This window comes from Homalodisca vitripennis, chromosome 8, assembly GCF_021130785.1.
Source record: "Homalodisca vitripennis isolate AUS2020 chromosome 8, UT_GWSS_2.1, whole genome shotgun sequence".
NCBI lineage: Eukaryota > Metazoa > Arthropoda > Insecta > Hemiptera > Cicadellidae > Homalodisca > Homalodisca vitripennis.
Window position 1 is genome coordinate 79,660,477 of NC_060214.1, and position 21,434 is coordinate 79,681,910.

At 30.8% G+C, this 21,434-nt stretch overlaps 1 protein-coding gene across 1 annotated transcript; it reads left to right on the forward strand.

Annotated features, from left to right (window-relative positions):
- The first annotated feature begins 7,085 nt into the window (after positions 1–7,085).
- LOC124367714 lies at positions 7,086–13,010 on the forward strand. The gene is made up of 2 exons (XM_046824789.1): positions 7,086–7,168; positions 11,514–13,010. The coding sequence occupies exon 2, from the start codon at positions 11,517–11,519 to the stop codon at positions 12,747–12,749; it is 1,233 nt and encodes a 410-aa protein (XP_046680745.1). The 5' UTR covers positions 7,086–7,168; positions 11,514–11,516; the 3' UTR covers positions 12,750–13,010.
- The last annotated feature ends 8,424 nt before the right edge of the window (positions 13,011–21,434 follow it).

A 21,434-nucleotide genomic window follows, 5' to 3' on the forward strand; every position in this document is an offset into this window, starting at 1 on the left:
TTACAAGATAATCTGCAGTTTACGTTGTGCCCGGGTGTATTAAAGCTTATTTCGGTATATTTTAGGTCATTTTCCAAGTTCGACACTGTTGTTTCTGTAAAACGAAAATACCTGTAAATATGAGTATGACTATTTTAGCTCAATTGTACTAAAACCAAGAAATATAATGCAAAATTTTAGTCGCTCATACAGTCGACAGTGTTAATCCTATATTTTTCTATATGGATTTATCTTAAAACGTAAATAACAGAAGAGAAAACTTATTCTTCTATCTGAAATATAAGATCAATCTTTATTTTGACTGATCGTTAAAACCGACATTCGATTCTTAAGTTTATTGTAAAAATGTTTTTTATTATTGCCAAAACGCGAGGCAGCTTGGCAAAATTCATAAGACAGCAATCATTAACATACAGTAAAAAAATATATTTATTGCATTTGCTTCTACCCTTATCTATATACCATCACCTTCCATAGCCACATCAATTTGATTTACGTTCTCGTGCTTTAATTATATTACCCCTTTTCAAAATGTAATAATTAATAATTTTTAGCACTTAAAGTGTAAGAGAGTTTCTCTGTTTATTGTATGCCATAGTTTATCTTATCACTATTGTTATTTTACTGTTTGCTGTTTTGAAACATTGTTATGAATATCCCTGTTATATTATTTTATAGTTTATTATGTTATTTCTGTTATTATTTTATTTCTATTGTTATAGTTTATTTATTGTTGCGTTCTTTCATTATGGTATTGTTACAGTTTTAAAACATTTATATACGTATTTATTCTAGCATATATCATGCCTTGCAATAGAGTATTATGTAATATTTTTTTTTCAGACTTTCACATGTTTTGTTGTAGAGTTTCTTGTTTAGGTTAAGTTGTAAAATAATTTAGTATATTGATCTTGAATGTAAAAATGGAGAGCATGTCCGTTGGAAATAAATAAATAAGAGAAATCGATTGAATTTTAAATATTATGTTTTAACGTCATACTTCTTTAACATAGTATATCATAAAATTTTAAATATTTGAAATAAATAGTTTCCCTTTATTTTGTGATAGTTGTTTAAGATTTTCCTCCTTACATAGCCTCTCATACATTCTTACGATTCTATTCTGGCTCTTTGGGTGTCGTGATAAGATCATCGTTATCGTTTATCTAGACATAAATCTTAAAACTGATTAGCTGCAAGGTAACATACTTCAAAGGTTTCCCACCAGTTAAACTTCCCAACTGCTCTAAAAAAGTAAATTTATATTCTGTATTACAAGTTTTTAACAACTTTATACAATTTAAAAACTCTATAAAACAAGGGAAACATATATACATCTATGGGCAGGTAACAAGAGAGTCTACGTAATTCTATACCCTTATTATAAAACTACTAAAACGTTCCTAATGATTATTGAATAAAATTAATATTTCACAAAAATTAATAGTTGCGTTCTTATCGTTTTGCATATAATTTAAACTATAACAAAATCTTAGTACAAAACTGTTGTGAATTAATGGCATATATTAAATATAATGTACATTCCGTACTAATAAAAAAAAAATAACTGGATAATATATTACTATAATAACATATTAACTATATATACGTATATTCCCCCGTTAAATGTATAAGGGAATATCCAATAAAAAAACAATAATATCCTTATTCTAGGTATATCATAGAACATAAAAAACGAATAAACTGTTTCCATTCATGAACTTTAAGATCACACATCGTAATGAAACGTATTAAAGGTAATATAGAATTATAAAAATCAAGTATTATAATATGATTAACGTAGTGGGGTCTTAGTTTATAACAAGTTATTTTTATAGCAGTAAATTATATATACATTGGAATATAAATTGGTAACATCAAGGACTAAGGTTAGATACGAATTGCAAAGAATTGCTAGTTATAAATGATAATATGTTTACTGCTTTCTCTGTGTTTTGTTTTGTTTTTCTCTGATTTATTAGTAAGGTTACGCGTACCATTAAAATATTATTTTCTCATCTTAAAGTCCAATTAAGTCAGGTTACGATGGTTATTTATAGATTGTGAAGGTATTATCCTCATATCGCTGCCAAAATGCAACACTGTAACATTTCTAAAATAAGATATTTGAGAAAATCCTGTTTTAAGTTTTTTCCCCTCAATAAATTGACTTTTCGTTACACATTATTTGTTAACTTCACTTTTAAGTTAGTTATTTGTCTAGGTGATTAAGTATTTTATAATTTTCAAATACTATAATACTTATTACTTGAGAAGAGAATTAAAATAATATGTTTTAAAGTAAAGGATTTTTAGTTGTGGCATTATTGAACTTATTGTCCATCAACTTTAAATGATGTTACACTTGTTTTAGATGTTACGGGTTTGAGCTGAGAATTGTATGAACTTCAAGAAATTGTAGTCCTATTTGTTAGTCTTATATTTTTCTGTTTAAATTTTACAAATGAGTTATATTGAGTAATAGAGTATGAAACTATTCAAGCCGATCATTTTATGAAAGATATTAGAATGCAATATAAATAAAATGTAATTATATGAAGTACCGTATGAACATTAGTGCCAATTCATCTTTAACATTTGGATACTTAAACAATATAAGAATAAAGAAGTCCAAACATTTAGAAACAAACAAACATCTGCAATTTCTATTACCAATAAAATTCTAAAATTTTATTGGTAAACATATCTTTATCAATAACATTTGATAAATAGGTATTTGTTACCAAAGACATTCTCTTAATATCATATCACGTTCAACAGTAATATTTCCACTACTGTACACAAATCGTAAAATAATTATTTATTATTTCACACCAAACAGTACTCAGCGAAATCTTATCTCAGCAGTGATGAGGTAACGTAACAGAGTAATTAACCTTCACAATATCTTTGAGATAAGTGTGAAAATTTTTACATAATGAGTTCAAATTTACAATAACATTCACACCCATATAAAAAAAACTATACCCAGGTTAGAGGGGGGGGATATGAAATATTTATTAACATTTTTTAATGAAAACTTTTAATCTGTATTACGATGTTGCATTATTTGTGTTGTAAACAATTATGCAAAGCACCATCTGGAGTTATAGTACAAATATTTAACAGCAGCAGGTAGCTTTTTACATTAGTTCTAAATAATCCTCAAATAAGTGATAGTCATTTAAAGATTTTAGATTTAAGTTTATAGGAAATTGTTTTAGGACCCCAATTTGAGAGAGTAAAAAAGGTTTTAATTTGAAATGGTTTAATTCATGCTATATTGAATTTACTTCTTATCTTTTTCAACGCATAAACTGTTCAATATGTATACATAACGATTGGTTAAGTAATATTTAATTATAAATTTTATAGATAAGTGGTATAATTCATTTTAAATTTTTGTTTTTGTAGGGAACTACAGGAATCATACTAAAGGAAAGTACTGGAAGCGTCCATTCTCACCCACATGTGTAGTAATCAACCAATAAGAGGTAAATTAAAATGTTTATCAGTGCAGAAAGAACACATGGAAATTTGGTAGGATTTACCTATATCTTGATATGGTTGTCAAATTCATTCACATAGTTACACAAATAAATATACCTACTTATGTCACGCTGCTATTCCCGATATTATAAATAGGTGTAATTCATTCTAAATAAAAAGGGCTAAAACGTTCAATATATCCTGTGCTAATGTTACTAACACATTTTAAACGCAAATAATTAGCTATTAAATTAAAACTGTACGTTCTTGCATGTTCAGAAGGAACTAAAATAAGTAATAATATCCAGGCTTAGGGTTCACACCGGATAGAAAAGTTGCTTAGTCGATTACTTATCGGCTACGTTAGGGGCGTTTAGTAACGAGTAACGAGCGACTAGTGACTGACAATATGAGTGAAACGAGCTGAAGTCGCTGAAGGATTTGGGTGGTTACGATATAACTAACGTTTGAGACACCATTTCAGAAATTCCATCAAACAAAGAGGTTGTGCGATATAAAAAATATGAAAATTCAATATGCAGGATTTGTATACCGAACAAAGTCCAATTTCCATACTCTACTTTCCTACTCGGATTTAATTGCTGACATCCGAATATACTCCAATATTAGATTAAGTCCCAGTGTACACCTGGAGATGGATTGGAAGAGGTAGTTCAACTAATTTCCTGGTATTATTACCAAATCTGGTCTCCGAGCAATATTTGCGTATTTTCATGTTTCGTCAAAACTATTATGTCATTACAGAAAAAACATTTAAATTGTTTATACGCCATTTCAAGTAAATAGAGGTATTTTTTAAAATGTTTGCCTCCAAATACTCTGTAAAAAAATACTAAAGTTCTAATAAAGAGCAATTTTATCCATGTTTACACTCCAGTTATTGAGAATTTCACGTACGATCCTTTATTTTTGGATCCTCAATTCAAGTAACACTCCTAACTTAAAATTTAAGAATATTAAAAAAAAATTTATGATCGATTTGGTGCGGTATACATTAAAGCAAACACTTAGATATAACCGTTTGTCTGATAGAAAATACCACACGAGTGGTGTGATACACTCTGGATATGTACAAGAAAAGTAAAATATTATTTCGTTTAATACTTGTATCTCATTATTAAAGCTTAGGCTTGGCATCTTCCTGTTACCATTCTTCTCGTGTTTTCTTTACTTTTGAAACTATAGAATTATCCACCTCGTGATAAATATTACATTGGCCTAAGTTTAATTGTGACTAACTTCACCAAACGTGAATCGTCTTAGACATTAGGCATTATCCAAGCCGCGAAGGCTCGAAAACTAAGATTAAAAAGAAATATTGCGAATTTTTTGTATCTTTTTCATTTAATAAAAATGAAAAAGAAGGTTATTTCAAGAAACACAGCGAATTTCACATGCCTTGTGAGCCGGGGCTCAGTTTGGACATTTTTTTGTCTTTTCCCTTTCCCACCTCGGCCACTTTTGTCAGTCGGTGGGGGAGTCCCTCCGTCTTAGTATTGATTATTTTCTGCCTGAATGGACTGATTGGTGGAGGTCAGGTGGTTGACCTTGACTGTTTACCGACCAGCTGTTTACCGGCAGCGGCTACTGTTCGGAGCGGTCGGACACGTTCAGCAGAAGCTACTTGATTTCTGGCTGTTCACTGCTCGTCCTGATGCCCATGGCTGGCTAACTCTACTACTTTCGGCAGGTAATTGTTTTTTTCACTCTCTTTACTTAATTAGTTGTCGGTTTTTCTCTCCCACGCAGACATATATTTTCGTAGTTTAGTTAAATGTTGCTAGTTAAGTTTATTATTTTTGCACTAGTGCTTTCTACTGATCCGTTCGGTGAACGGAAATTATTTATTCCGTGTACTCACTTTGTCTTTATTTAGTGTAAGCGAGACGGTGCAGACTTTGCAAATTTTATTACCTCGTGTTTTGTGTTGCGTGCAAAATTGGGTGGCAACATTCATGATTTCCATTTTATTGTTTTATTAATTATTTGTCTTATAGTAGCGTGAACGGATTATAATTTAATTATTGTTATTGTATTTGGGAAATAATGTACTGTTATTATTTGTAAATTACATAATTATTATTAGGCCTACCTTAAAATTAATATTATAGAATGATTAAAATACAGTAAATTATTTTTACAAGTAAATGTTACCAAGCTGAATAATTTGGTATGGCTGTTCTAGCCTATAAGTATGTAATATTTAATATTGTCACCAAGTACCCTATAATACTTGGTGTCTTGAGTTATTTTTGGGAAATAGTCTTTTGATACTTAAAAGTTACTGTTAGTTACAGATGGTTATTTTTAATTGTTAAATTTAAATATTTTATATATACTTTGTGGCAAACATTATTAAGTTTTTATTATTTCTCGGGTTATACTAAAAATTTTTCTGAATATCTACTGGTTATGTTGGGATTCAATAGGGTCCCCGTGAGTGCCGTCAGCGGGACTGGTGCGGCGAGTCTGCCCACAGCACTGAAAACCAAAATTGAATGCCCGCGCCCTGCCAGCGCTACTGTACCGGCATCCAACTGGAGTGTCTGTGCTCCTATTCGTCTTGATCAAGGTTGGATACAAAATGTTTTTTCTTCTTCTTATACTGAACTTGAGAGGATTGGGTTGTATGGAGCGCTGCCAGATATTATATCTGGAGGAGGGCCAGTATATTAACTAGGTAGTATGTATTTAGTTTAGTGACATGATCTGAAGGGGAGGATTTCATCTTTAATTCGGATTCGTGGAGGCAACTAAGCCCCCGCCTCCTTCGAAAATCGGCTTTAAATATATTTTTTTATTTTTTGGCCACAAACCTGAAACCAAATTACTTTTTAAAAATAGTGGGCCTAGAAATTCTATAACCTTTTCCCTCCTCTCAGTTCATAATAATAACCAGTTAAAATTTTTATATTTACTACTGCCGTACCTGATATTATGTTATTTATATACAAAATTTCTATTTATTATGTTATTTATACATCAAATTTCTATATTTTATTATTGTTATTGTCCATATTGGAAGTTTCTCTATTGTTGTTATTTAGTTTGTAAGTTACGCGGTGCACCGTGGTGCTGCAGTTAATTGTATTTTGCATGAAAATGTTTGCCACCTACTAATTATATCATGTACTCGAAATCTTGTCTCTCTTTGCCTCTCTTCCCACTAGTGGCATGTGATTGTTTTTTTTATGCTTTGCTCCGAGTTTGGTAGGGGCGCGCTTCCGAGACCTCCTGTCTATTTTCGCCTACTCGGGACACTTGTTAATGTAGTTATTTAAAATGTTTTGAATAAAGCTATTTTACCGTATGAAAGTACAGATCCTATTTCTATAAAAGGTAAGTGAAGTTGTGTAAAATATAGAGTGCGTCAAAAAACTTGTAAATGTTAATTTGATCTTATACGGAAGACTTTAGGTAGTAAAGGCTTGAAAGCCATTGAATAGCTCTGTTAATAAAGATTCAAAAGCTACTTAATAGCTTCATATGGCTTTAATTGGGTTATCGTTAGACTTCCTCTAGATAAAACGTTGCAAAATAGTCTGAAAAATATTACGACAGTACAAATGAGATAATGTTATCACGAAATGCATTTATAAGTACAGCACTGCTTTAGTGTAGAAGAGAGACGTGCATTCGAGATGTATAAATCTTTGTGGTGAGTGTATTTCACTAGTTGTTCCGTTTAGTTTTATAACATACATTTAGGATATAGTACACTTGGTAATAATTCTGTTTGATGGTTGTTTAAAACACCTTAAGATATTTTAAGGATTAACCAAACCTGTTAATTCTGGAAACAAAATTAAAAAAACATACTTATAACATGTCGTTACTATTAATTACTTTAAAACTTTACGTTTTTGAAAAGTCTAGAAGTATCGTTTTCTTAAATGATCTATGTACGATTTTATGCAGTTTTAAAGTTATTTTTGTTTCATGTAGGATGGGAACTGAACAAATGTTCATGGTATAAAGTTTTAATTAGGCGTCTTTTATAAATAAACTATATTGGAACTAACAAGTGTTTATTGGTGGGTTTAATTTTAATAAATGTAAGGCATGGGTTTTATACATGGTATTACTTGAATTATATTAAGTATTATTTACATTGAGAACATTATTAATTATATTGATTTTATTGTTATAAAACTTTTAGTTTTATTTTGTATTACATTTTTTTGTTGTCATTATTGAATATTGAATTATTCGGGAGAACTTTAATTATCTCAGCATTAAGGTGACGTAAAAATCGATTGTAGAGTGGAGATCACTCATCACTCTAAAATATAAAAATAGCTAGAGCACCCACCACCAAAACCCAAGGTACTTGGACATTTTAAAATCCTATTGCCTCAATAGGTCTAATGGTGACAGAAATTCCACTTATGTATGACATTCCTATCTATAAAATAAACGAAATTATGCTTAACAATAAGACTTTACTAAATTTCAGCATGTCTTCTGACACTAAATGAGTTTTTGTGTTATATCTCTCTTTGAAGGAAAAAAGTATGTTATTTTAAAAACTCGCTAGGTGGCTGCAGTACAGTGATATATGTAATATTTTTTTTAAACTATAACCCCGCCTCAGCCTACAGATAGTCATATTAATGTTTTTAAAATTAACATATCATCTCTAAACTGGTTAACTACTATTAGGCAACGTCTGCTTTAAATTTAGATTAAGATGTAGGCAACTGGTATAGTAATCATGCTGACGATAGCTTACTATGTCTGATTGCTATTTCCATCAGTTAGACTAAAGATTTAAAAGTTATCCAAGTCAATTTTAAAGGTGCTAATAACAAATTTGACATTATTAATGTACTTTTAAACATCAACATGATAATTTTGTATATTTGAAACTTGTTAGAATAAACCCCGTATTCAATGTCTTTTTAATGGCAATTGTCAATCACCTGCATTTGCTCGGAAGTCCCACATACATAGTGGTGTTACGATATTTTATAATCATTTTTACGATACAAAAACATTACAAAACATACATGAGCTTTTATGTGAAAAGAATATTGAGTGTACAAGAATATCCATTTCTAAAATATTTAAAATAATGCAATTTACAGGCCACCCACTAGATATCAAGAGTATTATAACCACTCTCGATAGTATTTTTTGTTTCACACACAAGACATCGTACCACACTAGAATATGTGGGGACTCGAATATAATGTTTTTTAATAAGACTTGTAAAAAAAGACAACATTTGTTAACTTACCATAATTTAACCATTGTGCCAATGTTATAATGGACTCTGCCAAAATAACTTTTCATGACAATATAATTAACGAGCAAGTAAAGAATTTTATTAAGTCACATGTTGTAAAGAACTTTTTTTCTGAGCATGATGCTCAACTTATGAAACTGTTTTATTCCAGTAAAAGGTTTATACCTGAAACTGCAAGAATAACTAAGTGATCGTTTTCTGATAACAACTCAAATTAAACAGACAGATCTATTATAACCAAGACCTTGGAATAACGTGTATAACAGTAATAAAATGAACGAAACATTTAAAATGATTAATAAATAATTTACCTATTTTTACAACCTATCCTTTCCTAGTTAGTAGAAAGGTTAACCTTGAAAAAAACTAACTTGAACTGGATAACCAGGGAAGTAAGATCAGCCAATCGTCATCTTAACTATCTTAAGTCACTTCCTAGCAATTTACTACCTGAAAATGTTGTAGAGGTTGCTAGGAATAAATATATTACTCTTGTATAGAATGCAAAAGCTTAGTTTTACTTTGAACAACTTATGACCTTAGACAACTAATCCAACGCTTTATGAAATGTTGGTAATGGCACAGTATCTCTTGGGTGTAAATTAAAATATAATTTTAAATATGATCTAATTGTAAATTGATGGAATACAATAATGGCTAGCTTGTTAGCGAACACTTTTAATACATATTTTTCGGGAGTATCCTTACACATGGCGACTAGTATTACACACTAATCCTAATCAGTGATGCTTGTGCTTCCCCCCACGCCGGTACGTAAAATTTCCATCAATGAGATGTCGGTTTCGGTGGTGCGGGATGATAGTAGGCTGCTGAGTACACCTGGTATCGACAGTATCCGTGTTGGAGTTATTAAACGGTGTTTTCATTCATTTATATTTTTTTCATTCATATAGTAAACTCCACTTTAACGTATGGCATTTTTCGACCCATATGAAAATAACAAAATTTATACCAGTATGACTTGCTAATATGAAATAGATAATTAAAGGCCAATCAGTTTCCTTTTGCTGTTTTCCAAAATCATTGAAACTCTTATGTTTAGAAACGTATCCAATTCCTTGAGCAAGATATAAATGTATACCTCAACAACACACTTCCTAAAAGGTAAATCTACATTATCTGCAAAGTTTAATCTCTGTAATTCCATTATAACTAATCCTGACCACAAACTTTACTCGTAATAAAAGTGGGGCGCGCCGCAGCTGACAGTGCAGCAACATTCGACTGTAATTTTCAAAAAGGGCTATAGTACGTTGTGCAATACAGTATATACTAAGCTGCAACCAAACATAAATAATTAAACAGATCCTTACACTTTAAAAAGACTTCAATGAGAATATTTTGTAACAAAAGGCTTGTATAAGACGGACTTTACACAACACACGTGATGTTTTTTAATTTACTCTTAATTTTATGTGTTCAATTGTATTATAAATTTAACGATATGCTCACGTATAATTACTGGTAAACATGGTTAGAGGGGTTGGAAAGAATTGTTGCTGAAAAGTTATAGCCTGCGCACATTCATTCAAGTTTGGGGAGTGTATTTGTTTTATTCCTTTATGTTGACGTTACAACATCCAGTTGCAAGCGTAAAGTCTGAATTTGATTATGATTTAACTCATTACAGCTGTGGTGCATGTATGTATTATATAGTGTATAGAATAATACATACAAGGAATAGATACGAATAGGAAATACAAGAATAATACATAATAGGAAAGGATACGAGGTAAAAGTATAGGTCTCAGGATATACTTTTTCTCTATTATATTGTTTGTTGGTGTTTTTTATAGAATATAACTTAAGTATTTTCGAAGTATAATCTTACTATACACGGATAAAATAAGTACATGCACGATTTTATATAATTGTCACCATTATAAATAGAGTTAAACAATTTACTTGGTGAATACACAGACATAAGTAATTTAAAACGCATTCAGTATAACGCTACACTCCAAGTTAACGGCCAAAAAGAAGTCAGTGGTTACCTTTTAATGGAAGTTCGGGTCGAGAAGCATACACAAATTTAACAGCTCCATTAGTAGAATACAATGTCACAGCTCGAACACAAAAAATTAACCGTAACCATTAATGGCAGCTTATGAGGTATTTGACCTACTTTTAAATATTAGCTATTGTATTATTTTTGTTTTATGTGTGAAAGTCGTGATGAAAAATAAAAACACCATATTAACGGTTTCATTAGTAAAACTTATTTTATGGATATTTGTTTACTATTAAGATACTAGGTTCCCTGATAAGGCTTATGTTATTATTTAATATTTTTACCTGCAAAAATTATTCTGAATACGTGACAGAAACGCATTCTAAATATGATCACAGAACGTAAGAACTCTATGGTGTACTGATAACTTGTTCACCCAGCAAGTGAGACATCCGGTTTCTAGTTCCAGGAAACCTAATTAATATGGCACTAATAATGAAGAAATAATTGACAATAAATTATATTTTAGCTATGTATAGATATTCAAACATCAACCCAATATTCTAAGAGCTATTGAAATAATTTGCTAAATTCAGTATAAAAACCGTTGGAATGTATAAATAGTTAAATAAATAAAATTTAAAGTTTCCTTGGTTTTTATCCACTAAATAATGTGTTTATAAAGGATAGTTTCATTATGTTTATAATTTTAGCTGTAAACTGTATAAAATGCTATTGGGCTAAACTATATAAGTATTTTTTATATTATGTATTATTTTACAGAAAATGGCAGTTACTATTCCGGAATTCATTGATAAAAGGTTCCTGACACGCTGTCTACAAGGGGAATTTGGATATTCTACTGTCGTTACTAACTTCAAAGCAGAGCGTTTAATTTCGGAAGACCTTGACTTCACCAGTTGCCTTGTCAGAGTAAAATGTGAGTATAAAAGAAATCAAAACGAAGATGTGGAATCCACTAGTCTTATTGTAAAAGCACCACTTCAAGGATCTTACACAGAAATGCTAGAGAAAGAGGGATGCAAAGAACAGTACTTTTATTACAATATCGTGCCTAAACTATCCACTTTACACAGTTTAGATTTCCCAAGGACTTTCGAATGCGGCAGTAAGTCAGTGATTGTAATGGAGGATTTAAACAGCTCGGGATTTAAAGTTCCCAAAAGTATGGCTCTGTTAGACTTTGAGCATTGCAAGCTGTACATTCAATCTGTAGCAAAGTTACAGGCCACAAGTATTGTTCTAAATGAAAGAGAACCGAAATATTTTGAAAATTTTAAAGCCAGTAGCAACAAGCTTACTAATGAGGACGTGCTTCTCAAGCAGAGGATTTCTACAATGGCTACTATTGGAGCTAAGAGTCTCGCTGACTTAGTGAGAGGGTTACACAAACACGAGGAAATAGGCTTAGTTAAAATTCTAGATAAAGTTTCAAACATTATATGGGACCTGGTGATGAGTTCTGAAGATTCAAATGATTCACTAAAGTGCCTTATACAGTACGATATTTGGCCAACAAACTTGATGTTTAAGTATGATGAATTAGGTAATGTAAAATCAGTGAAAATTTTGGACTTCCAAATGTACTCGTTCTCGCCGGCAGTAATTGACATCATCGCCTTCATTTGGAGGAGTGCCAACTATGACGTGAGAGAGTCTCGTTTGGAGGAACTTTTTCATATATATGTTGATACCCTCAATGACATTTTGTCAGATCTCGGTAGTTCAACAACGTTGACATTCTCTCAACTGAAGAAGCAACTCGAGATCTTTAGTCCTTGGGCATTGTTCGTTGTGTGTTTCTTCCTTCCTTATGGCCAAGTAAAACAACATTTGCCATTAGGAACTCTTTTTGAGTTTTGTGACAAGGAACCTCAAAAATACTATGACATTTTGATACAAGCATACAAAAAATCTTCACCTTATTTTGAAACCGTTTTGTTACATCTAGAGGCTCAAGGTGTTTTTGAAAGCATATCTAAATTATACATTAAATAAGGTGTTTTGTGAAAAAATATAGAATGTAATAATAAACAGTGATATAAAATAATAATTTAATCAAAACCAATTGAAAGGGATGACATAGGTAACGTATTCTTTATTAAGAGTAAATTTGTAAATAGCATAATGAATGGTTATACTAGTGTTATTTTAGTAATAATTTACATAAAATATGAACAAATTATTGAATGTAATATTTTTCCTAATCTATGTACTACTTATAACAAATTAAGCAACATAATAAAAATTTTAAAACTATTTTTAAGTTACTTTTACATTTTTCCTCTGTAAATCCAAAAAAGCTTTATTGAAAAATCATAATATAATTCCCCTTCAGGTTTATCATTATTTTTGTTCACTGCAATAAAAAATATACACAATAAAATGGTTTTAAAGTGTCTATTTTTTTAAGCTTAGACCAATAATTGTAAGGATATTAACTTTGTAAGGATGTTACAAACCACATTTTAAGGGATTTTTTTATTCTATACACCATAAAAACTAAAAAATTTACCTGTATTCATTGTCTTACATAATTAAATATAGGATACATAGATATAAATACTGCGTTTGTGACAATAGAGATAAAATCTGTGTCTCCAAACGAAAATGGAACATTACAATGAGTTCATTACAATTTGAAGAAAACTGTTTATTTATATTTTTTGATACATGTAATACCATGTTCTACTTTTCCAACTCTACAGGTAAAGCTGTAGCTAGATAGCTGAATTAGCCGGTGGATTTAAATTGGTTTTTAGTGGAAATAAATAAACATGTGTGTTGGAATATAAAAAGACAAGTCTCAAGTCAACACATTGAACAAAATATGGTTAATGAATTTCGATTACATTTACTTCTGACCAATCCCTCTCTAGGTTTACCTAAATTATTTTTTTTTCATTTCACGTATATCTTTTAGCTTTGCAGGAAAGAGATATAAAGATGTTTACCTTATCCTTTTGACATAAACAGTCTGAGTTACAAATTTGGTTTAATTTTGTTCCAGTTTGCTCATTACATTTGAGCATCGTCTGGATGTTTTGTCACCATTACATTACGGTCTTGTAATCTGCACTATAACATAATAATGGAGTAACCTTTACTAAGCGCGTTGAGCATACTGTTGTGGCATGATAGTACTACAGAACAGAGATAATAAGCTACCTCAAGGTTATCAGGTCACAGTGCAGTCCAGATTACATATCTCTGGTTCAAGTGAGTGCATTGTTTGGACCTGGTTCTAAGAGAGTCTTTCAAACATGGAAATGTTTGGGCCTATTTCTTTAGACATGTTTAGTGGAACGACCTTGAGTTCTAAACCATAAGACCAATACTACATTTTATATCCATCCTTTTGTTCCTAGATACATTGCAAAATTCAAAACGTTTTACACTTAAAAATTAATAATGTACATCTAAGAGTATTTTTTTTATTTCTATATTTAGTTTTTTATTCTTTATTAGTAAACGTAGATGCAAAAATATTAAGACTTAAACATACGAAACAACTAAAGATTTTTAATAATCGCATGTATAAAATCAGACACCTACTATAATTCTTTTGGAACTTACTAAACATAAGGGTATACATATTTTTTAAGTGATAAATTTATAGTTGCTTGGAAAAAATCTGCTACAAGCAGAGAACTAGATAATAGACATATGTTATAACACATATGAATAACATTGTATACAATTGATGAGGTCACGCAGCTTACTGACATTATTCTGGAGGACCTGGACATTAGAAATCAACAATCAGCATTTTCCTATATTTTCCAAAGGCTTTTGACTGCGTGGATTATCAATTAGTAATCTCGGAATTAACTAAATAACTGTAGCATTTGAGGTACACTAATCACTTGGGTAAAATCGTACCTATGTTTCACGATCCAAATATGTTCAGCTAAATCAAAATTCTTCAAAAACTGTTCGTACAATATATGGAGTCCAGCAATGAGTAATTAATTGTCCAGTAGTTTGTAAATTTATGTAAATGACCTCAGGTCATCGGTAGCTTCAGGCCTAATTATTCAATATACGAATGACTCTAGTCTACGTTTCCGAGGGTATGGTAAGAAAGCATTAGAAAAGTAATGCTTTGAAGTTTAAAATTCAGAGAGTCATGTAGAGAGAGTGTTAAAAGGCTTGAGTTACTGCCACTCTTATCCCTCTAAATTAACGTAACCGTCTTCTAATGCCATTAAAAATATAAAAGTCCACAAGGAAGGGTCGTGCTTGGCTACAGGGAGAGGTAATAAGGGCAGAACAGCACAGGCTCCGATTCCGATCCGGTTTTCCGATCTTAGGCAGTTCTACCCCACAAAATCGCAGCCACATAGATCAATTTGCTTCCCCTCGTAAAGATCGTGAGAAACACAGGGAAACACTGTTTAAAAGGAAATTAAGGCCATTTTAGTAGGGGGAGAGGCCTTCTACGGTGTCGCTGATTTCGCTGACCGTGAGCCACAGTTTTGAGAGACTGACGTGTTTGAAGTTTTAAAGATTTTTATAGTTTTTTAAGGCGTTAATTATTTTTCAAGTTTTTTACAGTTTTTTTTTTTTTTGACTGTTCTTAAATTTATTATGAATAATATATATAGTTTAATGTGACGTAACCTTTGCTGATTGAGTACATTTGAATTACTGTCATGTTTTAAATAAATATCTATTGAAATATTGTAAAATTAAGTTTTACTCTAAACAAACAGCTTAGGGTTAAAATTAAAGTGATGGATGTTATGCAATATTTGAATAGTTATAAAATATTAAAATTTTATGTTAAACAAAAGAAAAATATATTTAATTATTTACATAAATTATTAACATTTATTTATTATGATTTTGTACGTATAATTTTATCCGCAGTTGACAAATAATTTTAGAAATGTTAAATATAATGCAACTTATTCGTTTAAAATGATGACTGTGTCGTTAACTGTATTGACATATCAATCCTTACGTAAACATGCAATTATATTTTAGTAATTCTGCATATCATTGAGATACGTTTTTATGATCCAATTTAAATATAAGTTGTTCAATTGTGGAAAGTGCAGTTCTTATCATTATTGCCTTTTGCCGCTATCAGAGTAATATTGTTATCGTTGGAGAATATGAACTAATCACAGAGAGATTAGATATTTTTATAATAGATAACGTTTGACTTTGAGGAGAACGGTTCTGAAATTGACGCATATGTGAGAGTCAACGACCTGTTATCATTGACGGCTGATAAGTAAAGTTGCTGTGTTGAGTAAACAAAAGAATCGACTTGTCTATTCATAAGGGAGGTACTTTGGTAGGAATGACATTAAATTGAAGAAACCTTTTGATAGTGCTTGTCTGTTCTACTTTTTCTTTTGATCACCCGATTTCTTTTTTTAATTTCTTCCAATACATTTTCGATTAGTTAAATACTTGAAAACTGAATCTAAAATAATTATAAGGAAATATCTTATATTCAGTTATCAAGTATAAAAGTCGAAGCTCAATACTTATAGCTGTTTGTTACTTCAATTATATAATACAAGTGAAGTAAGTATATTGCCGATGGCCGAGTGGTCCAAGACGTTGGACTTTGAGTCTGAGTTAAAGATAGCGCAGGTTCAAATCCTGTATGGGACCGAAGCAATTTTTTATCAGTACCATCGACCTTGTACTCTATTGACACTCCCCTTTATTATGTTTGATAACATCCTTGCACAGGCTAGTGGCCCATGAGGACGGAGCAGAATAAGGCTTAAAAAAATTTAAAAAAGTAAAAGCCATGCTTTCACTGAGAAAGTCGTGTTTTAATCACAATGCCAAAGTGAACAATGAATAATGCAAATGGTTTAAAACAATTAGGACTATGACATACGAGTTTAATTTAATAACATATTATTATTTTCTTCACGTGTAGCATGTACACAGCAGAAGGGGTCAGTCAATATTTGATGTAATCGTATGATAGACTGGGAAAATCTCTAAATTATGAGTTCAGTTATTCTCTGAGTTGAGGAAGTCAATTAATATACAAATCATAAAAATTATTTTGAATACCGGCTCTTTATCTTGAAACTCCTTTCTAATTAATATCCGTGAATTTTCTCGTTAAAGTTGCGTAACAGCGCTAAACTTTTGGTATTTCCAGCAGCTAAACTATAAAGTTTGTAATGTTACATGGAGTCACTTGTTTATGATATTAAGCCTTATTACGATTGTTATTATTCTATTTTGATTTACTTTCTACGTATTAGCAGGAAAATTAAATCAGATTATAAAGCAGTTTAAATACTTTACATACAAATCATTAAAGACCTGGAGTATCTTCCTTTATAACGAAGGATAAATTGCCGAAGTACAGAAATAAATAATCAATATGCCTACCTCAAAAATTGTAAGGGTTACACAGAATACGTAAGTGTAATTTATGTATTGAAAATGCTTTGGCGAAGAGAAATATTTGAAAAAGTAATTGCCTTCACAGATTATTCTAAACATCTTTTACACAGGCAAATGTGCCATATTCTATTTAGTAAATGGCAAATCCACGATACCTGAATCTCTGGAGTAATTAATTACCACTGAATAAGAGGATGGAATCCTACTAAGTAGTTTCCACCGGAGCGATGTGGTTTACCACAGCACGTGGAATGTACTGAAAGGGCGGAATTCTATAGCAATTCAGCAACTGCCTTGCTCTGCAACGCTAATGCAACAAATGCTACAACGCTATTTCATCAAAGTAACTAATGGTAATTTAGGATACTTGTTTATTACGCACATCAAATTTGTTTAACAAAAATTATAAATTATCAAATTCTGAAGCAATGTATTGACCTCTTTAAAGTAAGTTTTAGTTTAAGACTAATACTATTCTCTTAAGATATAATACTTATTATAAATTTGGTATCCTATTAATAAATGTTTGAATATTTATACATTATACAGCTGTATAATGTAATGAAAACCAACATTCATACGCGCTGTTAACATTAATATTTATTAGCAATTAATGTTTAAATTCAATTTCTTAAAGTTTATTATTTTTTAAATTCTGTCTTAAAGCTATTTTCGGCCTTCATCACAATGAAGCCTCAAAATTGCACTGTTAATTTAATATAAGACAGACTGTACAGTAATACAATTTTGTTTTTAATTAAATAGAATACAAAGTACTTTATCGTAAACAGTTGTAATTTTGTGTTTTACTCTGCTAGGATAATCATTTTGGAATAAACTATTACGATTAACTGTGCTAATGTTACCTTATTTTTTATTTCTCCACTTACGCTAACTAAATTAATATTCTATAAGGCAAAGAAACTTGTGTAAATTATATGAAATTTATAAAATGTTTTTGAAGTTTGAAGCTATTTTCCTTTATATATTTTAAAGACTTCAGATTAAAAAACTGTCATTTTGTAAAAGTATTTACTGCCTTAATCTTCAAATATCAAAAAAAATCAATAATTACTCATTTATTTATTGGGTGGAAAACTTGAATTTATTAATTATAAGAAACTATATCCAACATCCGGATATAATGAAAACTGTAAATAGTGGTCTGCACAAAGTTTATAATAATAATATATAAAGTCATCTTTTGGGTTCCTTCAAAGAAAGAATATGATGCACAATCCTTTTACTCCGCTGTTTCTTCTCTTGTCTATGAAGAATACAAATATAAGTTTTTTTATCATCTTGCAATGATTTGTTATCAAATTTCAACAATGCATTTAATTAAATCAAAATCTTAGTGTTCGATACTGACGGGACTGGACTCGCCACATTTTGCAAGTGTTTTCTACTTACCGTGATATTGAAGTACGAGAATTATATCGATGGCACTCTTTGACCTCTTTCCTTGGACACATCATTCGTATTCAAGCCTTTTTATTTTCAAGTAATAAATACTTTGATATTAATTAATTATTACTGCAGTGTGATTATGAAAGAAGTGTAATAATGCTTTTGACTCTTAGTTATTTAAAAGTAGCATTTTGTTTGATTCCAAAGCTTCGAATGAATTAAACTGTTTTACTTTGAGCTAGTGAAGCTTGTTTCCAAATACTCACACATAACCCTTCAGTTTTATCAGTTTTATGAGAGTAATAATTATAAATAATAATGTAATAAATAAAAATGAAAATGTTCGTGTGTAACAGCATCACTCACAAACGGCTGGACGGATTCGCCTAATTTTTTTTTTTTAATTTGTTCGTCTTGATCTGTAGAAGGTTATAGGATACTTTTTATCCCTTTCCCGATTCAGGATTCCGCCCCACTGGTTACAGAAATACCCGTAAGAAATGCATTGCAGCAAACATATGTTATTAAGTGAAAGAGTCTTTTCAAATTTTTAATCAGCTGTTCTTTGTAAACATATATAATGCGACAAAAAAATATATTTATATATAATTTAATTACTACACTTATAGTTTTTAAAGCATAGAGTAAGCTTAAGAGAAACGACAAATTTTGTTTTAAACTGTTTCTGCAATCACTGTTAAACATAGACTTTACTATCCAGATAATACAATTCAAATTTGACGTAAAAATTCACCTTTAACTGCAATATTTATTTAATATAAACCATGCTCATGCTTGATCAGAAGAGCAATGCAGATATCATAATTACTATCTTACGTTGGCTACAAATATAAAGAATGTTATAAAATCAACCTTAGTTGTTTTTTTTGACAGAAGTATCAGGAATGTGGTACATACCTTCATAATGCGCCCAAGAAGCTCACGAAGGAACGACTATCAATTATCTCAGCAATGTTTAGAATGTGATAGAAAATGAATAAGTGAATATAGTGTACTGTTTTCAACGGGAAATTGCGTGCGAAGCCGCGGGAAAACTTATTGAAATGCGCAGCGAAGCGCGCCGGGTCCGCTAGTAATGTAATAAATTCATTATCTCAATGTAGTATAATCGTAAATATTATATTCTTAAAAAATTGTGCTTAATTTCGTTTACATTCTATTTTAGAAATAGAAGTGACAAATAGGTAGATACTATTACAGCCATTGCTTGGTTGAGTGTTATATAATTACTGTGATAATAAATCGAAATTGAGAGCTACCCTTTCACAATCAATACAGCAAGAAGACTCAAATGATATCAAACGTGTGGCGTTGGCCACTTTATTTTTTCTGGCCGATGGACGGGCCGTCAGCAGTTTCCTTTCAGCTGGTCGAGTCGTCTGCTTTTCCAGATGGTTAACCTCTTCTTCTAGATGTTTCTTTGGAATTCTGCCTGTTATGGTTTGTTCTAGTGTTCAGGCTTCTAGATTTCTAGAATGAGGTTTTCTTGCTCTCTTCTCTTCAGGCTTCCGTAGGGCGAGGACGTTCTACGAGTTTCAATGGTCGGAGTTCAAAAATCAAAGCTGGCTGCCCACTATCTCGACGAACCGGCACGGTGTTTTGGTGTTTAATATCGTGGCCTACCTTCCAATCAACGTTCCACCACCTTATTTAATTAATTAGGGTCCAGTCATTCCAAATTCAGTGTACGTGATAAATTTCAATTTGCCATATATTGGTAGCAGATCGTGGTTCATTACATTTAGATGGAAGGCTAGGCGTAGCCGGTGGGAGCGTAAGAATTCTACACAACTATGAGAGCTAAGTCCTAGTTTTAAGTTTTTTAATGGGTAAACGTTTTTCTTAATTTTAGTTTTCTAAATTTTCTTAACAGTTTTTACTCAAATGTAGATACTTTTTCGAAGTAGCATGTTTCTAATTTGCAGGTCTGAGTCAAGCAGTTCTTGCAACCAACTGTTACCTAAGCCTAGTTCTGTTACAATAGTTCAAAATGTTGAGTTGCAGTATCTCATAAACTTTAGTAACTTGTTGATGTTTTTCAAACTTAAAATTTACTTTAAACAAAATTAATAATTTTTTCCTGGCCAGGTTTAACTCTTAACCGGTCTTTATAACACCACCTACAGTTTTATCCTCTTGCTTTAACCAAACCTTGTACTTAATTATTTGTACTTTTTATACTTAGCAAGCACCTTATGGTATTTTACAATTTAGCTTTGGCTCAGATGTGTGCAAAAAACGTTAAAGAGAAGGGCAGATGCAGTTGGTTGCCGCTTATTATACTGCAGCCTTTGAATAGCCTACTATTTGTTTTTAAAGTTTTGGCTTTCTGGTTACTATTTAAAACCCGCAATCAGTTTCAACCAGTTTATTTACTATATGTTGGCTTATAATGAAAAGTGTTCTTGTTTTTTTATGTGTTACAGGAATGTAAATCTAGCTAAACTAATAATAACTTTCGATGTACAAAACAACATATGTAATTTTTCTTTTTTGTCATAATAAAATTACAAGAACCGGTACAGACGTAAATTTAGGGTTACTTAGCTATAGCTAATCATTCCCTCCTTGTTTCAGTATTTTATATACACATTCGTATCACTGTTAATACTAATAGTAAGAAACTATAATCCCTTTTTAAAAATTTTTTATGTTAGACATGTGTTTTCGCACTGAACTATCTTTAGTATACATATATAACCTCTAAAACAAATAAATAAACAGATAACTATATATACAATAATATAAAATTTAAATGCATATATTTACTTACTTTTTTTCTGGGTTTGGCCTCCTTTTTATATTTATATTTAAAATATTTGGATAATTTATACTATAATTTAGATAAATAGAGTTCATCTT

What these genes read in the sequence shown, in the direction of transcription:
- LOC124367714 (XM_046824789.1), top strand. Translation starts at nt 11,517, where the DNA reads ATGGCAGTTACTATTCCGGAATTCATTGATAAAAGGTTCCTGACACGC.